Genomic DNA, 12,589 nt, shown 5'->3' with positions numbered 1-12,589 from the left:
TCCTTCTCACTGCAATTTGCCAAGCCCAAGCCCAGGCAGTCTAAAGAGAACCACCACCAGGGACTGCTTTCCTGCCGCCTCTGTGTCCCCAGGACTTGAAGGGGGTAGGGAAGGCAGCCCAGTCCACACCTCAGGGCCTCAGAGCACAGATCCATCCTGCTGTCAGTGCAGCTTCTGCCACCTGGACCTTCCTTCGCCATCTGCCCACGGGGCCGGCTTGGGGCCCACCCAGCACAGAATGGTGGGGTGAGGAGCATGAGACCTTTTCATCCAAGCCCAGCTGCTGATGATGTGGGAAACCGGGAGGAGGTGCCCCTAGTGTACCCATCCCGCTGAGACAGGGAGCCAGCGAGGACAGGAAAGCGCCCTGCAGAGTCGGGGTGCCAGGCCATGCCTCAGACATGGCTTCAGATATGTCACTTTCCCTCCCTGGGCCGCTGTTGTCTCTCTCTGGGTTGAGGACATCATTCCTTCAGGACCATTCTTAGAGGAGTGAGTTGAGAGAATCAAAAGCTGTAAGAGAAGACACATTCTGTAATGACAAAACATGTACCCTGTAAACCGCAAAGCCCTGTGCAAACTATAACATGAGCCACAGAGCACCTTCCAAACTGTCCTGGAATCTATGGAAGACAAAGTCTTTTGTAAGTACCACACACCCAATAAATCGCCAAGGGCTTTGGAAGCTGCGATGTGCCCTGTAACCTGCAAAGCATCTTGTCAAGTGCTGTGTGCCCTCTGTCCCAACTGGGAGATGGACCTGCTCCAAAGCACTTTGTAAGTGGGAAGCCCCGTAAAGTGCTTTATGAACTGCAGTGTATCCTACGCCCTGTAAAGCACTTTGTAAACCACAAGACACTCCATAAATGATGAAGTGCCTTATAAACTATCAAGTGCTCTGTGAAGTGCAGAGTACATTACAGACTGGAAAGGCACAGTGCTATGTAAATACCTAACACCCTCAATAGGCTTTGTAGACTATAAAGTACCATCTGTATGGAGGGGAAGCTCTTCACAGTTGTGCCACTTAGTAACACTCCTACCTCTCACCCACCTGAGAAGAGGCAAAGGGAGACTGAATGGGAGCAGAGGCAAGTAGGCAGGGGAAGGCTGGAGCTTGGCGTCAGGAAGCCTAGGGCTCTCCTCGGGTCAGCTGTCCTGGGGGCCCACACCCTCCTCAGCTGACCCTGCCAGGACCTCTTCGAAGATGGGGATGGGAAGAGTGTGCCAGTGCTCAGGGAGGAGCCAGCCACTTCCAGACCCTCCCACAGTGATGCTGCTCAGAGAGAGGCACTCAGCCCCTGCCAGCTGCTCACACCAGTATCCTCCCACCCCACCCCACCCCACCCCCCCCCCCGCCCCCCAGAAAGCACACCTGGAGTCTACCTCCCAAGGCCTTGCTTACTCTGTCCTCAAGTACTTCAACGGCTCTTGCAAAAGAGGGGTCAACCCAGGCTCTTGGAAGAGTATATAAGCTCTGTGTGTTTACAGGGACACTGCATGGCAGAGCTGGCCCTCGAACTTCCCTCCCTGTCCTAAGTTGCCTCCTCACCTCCACAGCCAGGCAGCTGGTCCCTAACTAGCCATGTCCGTTCTCAGCACAGCTCTGGTCCAGCTCCAGGGTTTTGTGGCACTATGAGCCTGTTGCTGACCTGCTCTATGTCAAGCCACTCTGTAAGGGGATCCAGACACATGTGAGGCATAGGCCAGGCCTGGTTGGTGAGATAAGACCTGTCAACTCATAGAGAGGAGAAAGTAGAAGCCTGCCAGAATGAGGCAATGCCCAGGTTCTCCACACGTTATGAGGTGACTGTGGACCAGTTCATGAGGAGTCCTGGGAAGACCTGTTGGAGCAGAGAGCCCTGCTGAGGGGTAAACAGGCACTGTCTTAGCAGGGAAGGGCATGTTGGGGGAGCTTCTGTGACTTGATCCTACAGGTCGTGAGTAACTATTGAAGATTCTTAAGCTGGGGAGAAGCTTGATCAGAGTGGGCTTTAGACTTATGAACCTGGCAGGGACTGGGTTAGGGCTAACCAGGAAGGACATAACAAACTTGTCACAGAAGCAGTCACAATGAGCGTAGTTTTAAAGCCACCTCTGTCCTGTACTGGGGGCCTGAGTGGGCTGAATGGAGAGAGGTTACCTTCCTGAAGTGGAGCAGGGGCTCAGAAACGGGGCTGCCTTGATGTCATGGAAAGGTGGGCTTCATGTCCCATAAGGGCCAGCTCTTGCCACACTTTGCTGAGTATAAAGGTTTTTGAAATTTCCGGAGGGGTCTGCTGCAGCCCTAGATGGCGTCTTCTGCTTATCCTTGACCAAAGATAATCTTGACCTCCACCCCTAGATCATTCTTCCAGGGAAGCACCTGGCCTACTGTCAGCAGGAACAAGAGTGTTCCTGTTACCCCAGCAGGATGGCCATGTGGCCCCACCGTCTTAGTCACTCATGTACGTTCTTCTAACGTCCCTTTCATTTCATTTGTTCATTCACTCACTCATACCTACTGAAAGCCATGCTAAGTCCTCCCCTCAGGCGACTGGAGGCAGATTTGTAGAGCTATGAACTCAGCACCATGACAAGCAGTGGCGCAAATCATTCCTTTTGCAAGAGTTCAAGGAGGGCTTCTCAGAGGAGGTGACGCAAGAACTTGGCCTTGAAGTATAAGTAGAGGCCCCGTAGAAAAGGAGAGAGAAAAAACGGTGTTGGCAGGGCTAGGGCAAGCAAAGACAAGGCCCACTTTGGGGACCAGTGAGCGGAATAGCAGTGGGTTTAGTAGTGGGGGCTGCCAAGAGGGCTGTTAGAAAAATGTGTTGGTGGTCTGTGGTCAAATTCAGATAGGCTTTGAGCTGGGCATCACTTCAGGGAGTTGGAGCTCACCCCTGAAGAAGTTGAGCAGCCACAGACTGGCTTTAAGCAGGAGCTGCAAGGCCGGATCAAGGAAGCTGAGCCCTCAGGCAGCAGCATGGACACTGAGCAAGAAAGGGTGAGGCCAGAAGCAGGGAGGCCAGGTAGCAGGCCCTGTCCTGAAGAGGCCACTGCAAACTAAAGAGCAGGCTGCAAACTCAGAGCCCCGTGCGTGCATCTGTTCCTAGAGCTTATCTCAGGGAGTAGGTGCTCAGTAAATACTCATGTTGTGAGTGAGTGAATGAATGAATGAATGAATGAAGGGATGATGAAGAAATTTAGAGAGGATATTCTTCTTTCTGGGATCGTCTCCTGCACTCCCTAGGTATACTATGCCACCCAGAGAGCCCAGGGACCTCCTCCCCCTCCACCCTGGTCTGGGGCCCTGCATGAGGGCCCGGGAGGAGACTTTCAGCTTGGCCCTGGCCCTGCACCCCTTCCCCTGCTCCTGTATCCCCTCCCTTGCCCTCTGGGAGTATTGGAAATGGACACCAGTGCCCCTAGGCTCAGCCCAGACACCTCCACAAGCCACCTAAGGAACTCACTTCTCAAAGGGCCTCAGGTAGGCCTTCGCCCTCATCCCCATTGCAGCGTTGCGAAGGGTCACTTGGACTTCGTGTGTGTGTTCTCCCCATGGGACGAGGTAGCAGAGTGAGCCATGTAGGGAGGCATTAGTTTGACAAATGCAAATACTTTGAAATACCCAGACTATGTGACCCTTTTTGGTATTTCTCCATGTTTTATTTTTCTGGGGTCCCGCTCTCCCTTCTCCCCTTGTGTTTTGTCTCTTGTCTCTGAAGTGCCCTGCCCATAAGTTAGTCGCATAGTAGGGACTCAATAAATATAAAGAGACTATGAAAGGGCAAGCCTTGTCTCTGCCATGAACCTACCATGTGTCATCCAGCAAGCCCGGTCTCCCCTCTCCTTTGGTCATTAAAATGGGAACCCTGAGCTGCCTGTCTCCCAGGGCTTCTGTGATGCTCAAAACCATCTTGTAACCCAGAAAGTGTTTGTAGACAGTGAATGGCTTCAAAGCCTTGAGCTGTGGCACGAAGGTGAGGAGTGACGACGAGTGTTTATTAGTTTCTTAGGGCAGCCATAACACTGTTCCAAAAACTGAGTGGCTTAAACAGAAATGTATTGTCTTGTGGTTCGGGAGGTTTGCAAATCTCTGACGAAGGTGTGGGAAGGCTAGGCTCTCTCTGAGCATGCTAGCAAAGGATCCCTTCCAGGCCTCCTAGATTCTGGTTGTTCCTGAGCTGTGGCAGAACCACTCCAGTCTTCACATGACATTCCCCTTGTGTGTATGTCCACATGTCCCCCTTTTTTATAAAGATAGCAGGTATATTAGATTGAGGCCCACCCTACTCTGGTATGACTTCATCAAAACTCTACATCTGCAATGACACTATTTCCTACATTCTGGAGTACTAAGGGTTAGGAGGACTCCAATATGTAAATTGGAGGTGGGGGTGGGGGTGGGGGTACACAACCCATAACACTATTCATGATGACTGATTTTCTTGGCCTCCTATCCTCTCTCCTTTGCTTTCTTGATGGAGCCCTCCTGCCCCCACTGCAGGCCTCTCCAGTGGCCAGTGCTGAGTAGACAGATATTATGGACACAGAGTTAGGACAATCCTGACTTTAAAAAGAAACCAGGGAAGCTGACCTCCAGTGAGTCTCTGGGTCTCCAGGGGGTCAGGTCCTCCTTTCACCCACCCTCTGGAGAAGCATCTACACCATTTTCTTTCCAGGAACTAGAAATTAAAGGGACAGTTCCCAGTGAGGGCTGCTGCCCAGGCATCTCCAGCTCTGGGCCTCCACTGAGCACTGTCTTCCCTTTCCTGCACCCCTGCAGTGCTTCAACCTCCATCCAGAGCCTGGAAGACCCTGACTCAGTCAAGAGAGCAATGATGGAAGACATCCAAGGAAGCTTCTCCTCGTTGAACTCGTGGGACAAGATGGAGGAGCCTTCCTCTGAAGCTGAGAAGAGGTAGGTGGCCACTTTGGCCTGGGGCTGAGGGGCCCTCCTGTGGTCAGCAGAATGGGGATGTCTCACAGCAGGGCCCTTGGCTCTGCCACAGGCCAGAGGCCACATAGGGCTAAGTGACCTTGGGCAGTCATAATCCCCCGGGCACAGGTCATCTCCAACAATCACTGACCTCTGGCCCATTTTATCAATACGATATCCAGTTTGGTGTTGAGGCTGCTCTCTGGAGCTGCTGGCATTGGTCTGAGTGGTAGAGATTGACGTCTTTGGGATTGGAGTCTGTAAACTTTGTAGTGAAGCCCCACAAAGCCTAGACCCATCTGTCTGAGAAGGGTAGAGACTACTGGCTGTCTCCCTGCCAGAAACTTCCTAGACCTGTCAAAAGTCCACTACCTTGGCTGTGTTCATTAAGAAGTGAAAAATCAAACATTTCTCATGAAGATTGAAAAACAAAACTGTGAGCACCTAGAAAAGTCACAGGTGCTGCTGGGACCCCCAGGTTGGAGTGACACCCAGAGGGCCTCAGCTGTGCATGACGGAGGACCACGTTCACCTCAGCTCAGCTTGGAGCTCTGTCCAGACCAGCACTCTCATCTTATTCCCCAGCATTTGCTTTTCTCTATTTTGATTTTTAGGATGAAACATCCTGATGTGGATCTGCATCCTCACATCAAAACTAGGAGGGGCAGTAGGAGGATAACCACCTGGAAGAAACTGGCCTCCAAGAAGTGATGCAGCCCCTCAGGCCCTCAGCCACCCAGAGCAACAGGCCTGGATGTGCCTCCTTCCACACCCAGCCCACCACCCTGTCCCGCCTCCCAGCCCTACCCGCTTTCTCTGAGCCTCTATGTAATAAACAAGTGTACCTCCAGCCTCTGGGTGAGGCCATGGGCAAGGCTGGCTCTACAAGGCCAGAGGACCCCCAGCAGCCCTGTTCCAGGCCAAGTCCTTGGAAACTTGGTTTCTCTGACCCAGAGCTTCCTCTGTGGCCAACAAGGTCAGCATGGGAATCTCATGCTCCCAAGGAAACAAACTTCTCCAAGGGGGCCAGGCCGAATGAGATATTAACCCTGGAGGCGGGTGGGGGGAGGGGCGTCTGAGATGGGACTAAACTATGCCCTCCTCCTCTTCACTGGGTAGGGAAGGGCTTAGGTTCTGGCCCAGGTGGAAAACAGGGTGTGAGAGAAAAAAGGGGGAGGGGGGACGCAGAAAGAGAAAAGTGGAACAGATGGGAGAAAAGAAAAGGGAGAAACGGGGAGATGAGATGATGGGAAGGGAAAGAGCGGGAGGGAGGGAAGTGGGAGAGGGAAGAGAGAGAAATGTGGTGAGGGAGGATGGGGCGGAGGAAGAAGGGAGGGAGGAGGGAGAATGAAGGGCAGGTGGAAAGAGAAGGAGAGGCGTGGGGTGGGGCAGAAGAAGCAGTGACCGGCCACACCCAGGGACGCTTCGGTGACGCCCTGAAAGCCAGAGTCCCTGAAAGCCAGAGTCCCTCGGTCCCCCATTTGCTGATGTTCCCATTTGGCCCAGCCTCAGTGCCTGACCTAATGGGCCTGAAGATTCCTTACCAGCATCAGGGGCCCGGAGATGACAGCTGACACCTACCTCCCTGGCGGCACTTGAGAGGGACGGATAGCACGGCAGCTCTGGGCCCACTTGTCGGAGGCTCCCAGAGCCACCTCCCAGGAGGAGGGCAAGGACCTCATAGGTCTGCCTTGTTTTCCAAGCCCAGAAGAGACTTCAGGCCCTGATCTGTGAGTGATATTCAGTGACATGCACTTAACTGCTTGTGCTCCCTTTGTAATAGATGCTTTATTAATCTGAAATTGTTGAGGTTTAATTGTTATCCTTTGTATCGTTCAAAGGCTTTTTTAAAAAAATTATTCATTTGTCCCCTAGAAATGAATTTGAAATAACATGCTATGTTCGTAAGCCTGCATCCTTTCATACTTAAGGGGCCTGATATTTGTTAGGTGTCCTGGGCGTCCAATGACTCTCCCCACCTCCCCGTCTGAGCACAGAGACACACAAGGACCAGAAGGCAAGGGGAAGCAAGTTCCACCTCTGCCCTGGCATGCAGGCACCTTCCAACCCCTCAGGCACAACACTGCAAAGGTTGGAAAGGAGACGTCGTCGCTCACCCTCTTACCTTCCACCCTGAATCCAACGCTGGGCCCGCTTGCTCAGCCATGCGCGTCCGCAGCTGCGAGCACAGGGAGTACAGACCTATCTCTAAAGGGCAGGCCTTGTCCCAACCCCGGTGCTCGCCACCCTGAAACAAGCTGCACGTGAGCAGGGACGCCTCCCACTGATAGGACGGGGCCCAGCGAATGTCCACTGCTACGTAATTAAATTGTTCCCTGGGGGAGGAGGGAGAAAATGGGAAGCTCCCTTCCCCACGGGAACACTAGGAGAGAGGGATGCGCTTCGCCCTTGCAACACTGCCCTAAACAAACCGGCCATGATGGAAAGGTGTGAGATTATCTGTAAAAGTCACACTCTTGACTAAAGTAGCTGGATTTTATCTTTAAGCTCCCTTCTACCATCTCTTTTTTTAGACTTAGGGAAGTCCAAGGCTTTCTAAAGCAAAAAGCTGTGGCATGACTCTAGTGGAAGCTCCAGAGATGGCAAAAACATCACACGTGCTGCTGCCATTCACCCCAGGCCCTTCCAGGCATCGCTAATCAATCACAGAGGTCTGAATCTAGGTGATGCCTCAGAACCCATCTTCCGCAAAGGTCCAGGCAGCCATTACCAATCAACTACTAATCTTTGCCAGACACGGAGTAGTCCTATCCCATACAAGGGCCTCAGTTTTTAGGAAGACTTTTTGGAGGCAGTGAGGGTGGAGTTAGAGCCAGAGTCTAGGGAGTAGCTCTTGTTAGGACATCTTGCTATGTGCTACCTGTGCCAGCAGGAAAGTAAAGGATGACATGATTACTCACCTCCCAGGTACTTAGCCTGTCAAGGGGACATGTAATGCTCAGCAGCCCCAGGACCCTTATCACTGAACACTCTTTCCCCCATCCTTGTTCAGATCCACCCAGCAGAAGGGCCAGGAGGGGAAGACTGTACATGAATAGACACAGAGTCAAACAAAATTAAGACTAGAAGGAAACCCAGGCATTAGGGTATCTAATCTCTCACTTTATAAAGAGGGAGGCTGAGGCCCTGAGAAAGGAAGGGACTGTCAGAGGCAGACACAGTAAGCACATGGTAGTGCTAGGAAAGGTGCCTGCTACCAAATCCACCATCTTTCCTCCGCTTCATTCCTCTGTGTGGAGGTGGACCCAGGGCCAGAGGAAAGGGGAACCAGGAGGGCAGTGAGACGAAGATAAGACTTTCATTTCCAGCTGTAGTATGGATTAAATGGCCTGGAAAAAAAAAAAAAACCATCTCATTACAAAACACGCAGAGATATTAAATAACATAAATCAAAGCTGTTTTAATTACATATTGGCACTCCCAGGTAGTGAGGAAAGTCTTCAAGGGCTGAAAGAGGATGTGGGAAACCAAGTGGTAAGCAAGCACTAAAACCACAGTGGTCCAGAGGCTGTTTTGTTCATCCCAGTGACCCAGAACCTGGGCTTTAATGGCTGTAGGAGACGTGAGACAAAACTTTGGGCCTGGGTAAGACACCAAGCTTTAAATGAGACTGCCAAATATAAATCTGGGACCCTTAATACATACAAACTGACAAGGGAACTTGAATGTCTCACTCAGTCTCAGAGAGAAATGTTTTGGTTATAGATCCTTCTGAAAATATATAACCCAGGGTGGCCTTCCAGAGACTTGGGGGTTTAGTGTGTATCTGTATCTATATCTATATCTATATCTATATCTATATCTATATCTATATCTATATCTATGCTGTCTATGAGGTCTGGGAAACCCAGGCCTGACAGAAACAAACACAAATCTTCTCTTTTTAAATTTTGGGTTGTGAGTTCATGTTCAACTGGATTTTCCCTGTGGGAATCCTATGAGGTCTAGGCTGAGAGTGAATCAGCCAAAATTTAAAAATATAAGCCAAAGTGAATAAAAACAAATATTGAACATTAAATTGGACATACGAGACTTCGGATATTGGAATTGTCAGACAATATAAAATGAATATTTTTTTCAACATTTATATAAAAGAAGGATCTGAAAGCATAAGCAAGGAGCAAGACACTATCAAACAAACAAACAAACAAAAAATACAGACTGAATTTTACTTCCAGACATGTTGGTGTGACTGGTACTGGAGTGTCCTCCTGACACAAACAACCAGGACAAGAGAAAGTGAGTTTTAGAATCCCCCAGCTTTCTCCCAGAGATAATTTCTGGATCACTGTGCAGGGAGAGAGAATTCAAGCAAAGTATGACAATATTGTTGAACTGAGGCAAGAGAAGCAGGGTTTATAGAGAGAGCAGTGAATAGAATTTGTGAGGCAGGGTATCAGAGAAGAGAGAGCTATGCAGACAGAACTCTAGAAATCTGCATAGGGGTCTCCCTGAGTCTTCAGCTGAATGCTAAACTGCACATTTTAGGGTGTGGCTTCATGTGGTCAGGTAAAGAACTGGATTTCCACATGCAAAAGAATGAAGTTAGACCCTTTTCTAACAAATAAAGCTGAGTGAAAAAATTTTAAAAAATTAACTTCAAATGGGCAAAGGACCTAAATATAAGACCTAAAACAATAAAGCTCTTAGAGAAAACATAAGACGAAAGCATTGTGATATTAGATTTGGCAATGTTTTCATGGATATGACACCAAAGCACAGGTAACAAGTGAAAATATAGACAAATTCAGCTTTATGGAAATTTTAAATATTTGCACATCAAAAGGTACCATTCACAGAAAAAAAGGCAGCCCATAGAATGGGAGGAAATATTGAAAATCGTTTATCTGATAAAAATGAATACCCAGAATACATAATTTCTGAAATAACTTAATTCACAACTGGACAAAGGACCTGAATAGTCCAACAAGCACATAAAAAGATGCTCAACATCACTAATCATCAGAGAAATAGAAATCAAAACTACAATGAGATGCCACCTCACATGCATCAGGATAGCTACTGTCCAAAAAAACCAGAAAACAGAAAATATTGGTAAGGATATGGAGAAATTGAGACCTTTATGCACTGTTGGTGGGAATGTAAAATGGTACATCCACTGTGAAAAATAAGATGGAGTTTTCACAAAAAATTAAAAATAGGAATACTATATGACCCAGCAATTTCATTTCTAAATATATCCAAAAGAATCGAAGGCAGGGTCTTAAAGAGATATTTGTACACCCATGTTGATAGCAGCATTATTCACAATAGCTAAAATGTGAAAGCAACCCAAGGGTCCATCAACAGATGACTAGGTAATCAAAATTTGGTCTACATATACAGTGGAATATTGTAAAAGGAGGGAACTTCTGCAATATGCTACACTATAAATTAACCATGAAGATATAAAGCTGAGTGAAATAAACCAGTCACGAAAAGTCAATTACTGTATGACTCCACTTACATGAAGTCCCAAGAAAAGTCCAAAGCACAGAAAGTAGAATGGTAGTTGCCAAGGGCTGGGAGGAAAGGATAATGGGAGTTATTATTTAATAGGTATAGAATTTTAATTTTACAAAATGGAAATGCATAAAATGATAAAATTTATGTTACATGTATTTTACCTCAAAAACAAAACAAAACAAAAACCCTGCAGCACACATTTTCCTTAAGGGAGACACTTTAAACGCATTCTCCATTAAGTTAGGTACAAGACAAGGGTACTACAGTCAATACCACTATCCAAAATATATTGAAAATTCTGAACCCTATATGGAAAAAAGAGAAATAAATGTGTCGTAGTCAGTTCAGTCTGCTATTCCAAAATACCAAAGACTGAGTGGTTTAAACAACTAAAATTTATTTATCACTGTCTGGAGCCTGGAAATTTAAGATCAGGGTGCCAGTATGGTTGGGTTTTTGGTGAGGTCCCTCTTCTTGGGCATGGCCTTCCTCCAAGGTATGACTTTCTTTGGCATGCGCTCACAGAGGGGAATCTGTCGCTTCCTCTTCTTAGAAGAAGACTGATCTCATCATGGGGCTCTATCCTCATGACCCCGCCTAAACCTGATTACCTCCTAAAGGCTCTGCCTCCAAATTACCATCGCATTACGAGTCAGGGCTTCAACGTAGGAACTTGGGAGGGACACAAACACACAAATGTTCAGTCCATAACAAAGAGATATAAGAATGTGAAAGGAGAAGATAAAATTGCTACCATTTTTGCAGGTGATTAATCATCAATCCAGAAAAAGCAACCAAGAATTAATAGACAAACTATTAGAGCTAATATGGATTCTACAAGGTGCTGGACACAAGAACAGCACAAAAGTCAGTTTCTCACAGTGAGAAGCGGTGGGCCGGTTGCATGCACAACAATACAGGGTCTTAAAGACTCAGCACGAGTGGATGAGAAACAGATTGAGATCCATAACACAGTGGCATTGGTGCCAGGAGTGAACCGAAGCAGGAGAAAGATGGAGCAGGGTGATTGATTGCCTGAGAGAGGATGCAGCTTCTCTTCTGAGAGCCCAAGAGGTCTCAGGAAGACGAAGAATAAACCTGAGGCGCATAGTTGTAGAGATCCCTAACACCCCTCACCCAGAACCAGCAAGTATATCTCCCTTCAAAAACCAAAACCTGCTTCTCCCTGCATTCCTTCTCCCATTCAAACCTTGAGAGTGTAGGCAAATGACTTTGGTCGTTAGGACTTCACTTCTTCATCTATAGAATGGGAATGATGACAGTTACAACCTCCCAGGGATATGGGTGGATTAAATATGATATGGCAGAGGAAGGACTTAGCTCCTTTCATCGTGGATGAAAATAACTATTTATTAATAAAGTGATTAACCCACTTACCGTTTGTCCCAAAACTACTCACCAGCAGTGCTTGTGGCTGCTGCATTTACCCCAAGATAACTCGCAGATTACAGCCCCAGCCTTACCCACAAAGTATGCTGTACATTTCTCCTGCTTTTCAGAGAATTACATCGAAATAGGACTGATGGAGTTGGGCACCTTGTTTGAATAGAAAATAGATGCCAAATGATCTGGGGGGAAAAAGGATTGCAACGGCCGCGACCGTAGCCAGATTCTGTGGTGAACTTACGGCACTGAAATGGTGTGACAAGAAGGAGATGACAATGTTGTCAACATTCCACAATGACACTGTGATTGAAGTGGACAACAGAAATGGAAAGAAAAGTAAGAAGCCACATGTCGTGTGGATTATAACAAGAATGACCCCAGTTGATCAGACGCTCACTTCTTATCCAACTGGAAGCAAAAGGCACACGTTTTGATATAAGAAATTCTTTTGCCACCTTCTAAACATTACAGTGCTGAACTCCTACATCCTGTTCAAGAAGGACAATCCTGAGCACATGATCAGCCATGTAAAACTTCAGACTGACATGGATTGAAAGAAAGCTGGAAAAACATTGCAAACCAGGGCAGAAATGTCTTTGAGGACATTCGTGCTCTGATAATGTCACACCTCTTGGCCTATCTGGAAGACATTTCCCCAAGAGCATACCACCAACACCAGGGAAACAGAATCCAAATGGTTCCTGCAAAGTTTGCTGCTCACACAACGACAAGGATGGCAAGAATTGAAATGTGATATTTTTGAGCAGAACACAATGT

At 47.9% G+C, this 12,589-nt stretch overlaps 1 protein-coding gene across 1 annotated transcript in view; it reads left to right on the top strand.

Annotated features, from left to right (window-relative positions):
* The window catches only part of CUNH3orf20 (chromosome unknown C3orf20 homolog), a 63,533-nt gene extending 57,904 nt beyond the window's left edge, over nt 1-5,629 (top strand). The window contains exons 14-15 of the mRNA XM_016122029.2: nt 4,766-4,900; nt 5,533-5,629. Of these exons, the coding sequence (XP_015977515.2) occupies nt 4,766-4,900; nt 5,533-5,629 (232 nt within the window). The remainder of the gene's footprint in view (nt 1-4,765; nt 4,901-5,532) is intronic.
* Nucleotides 5,630-12,589: the final 6,960 nt, after the last annotated feature.

Source organism: Rousettus aegyptiacus, unplaced genomic scaffold, assembly GCF_014176215.1.
Source record: "Rousettus aegyptiacus isolate mRouAeg1 unplaced genomic scaffold, mRouAeg1.p scaffold_m13_p_4, whole genome shotgun sequence".
In the NCBI taxonomy this organism is placed as follows: domain Eukaryota; kingdom Metazoa; phylum Chordata; class Mammalia; order Chiroptera; family Pteropodidae; genus Rousettus; species Rousettus aegyptiacus.
This window is presented reverse-complemented; position numbering and strand designations above follow the sequence as displayed.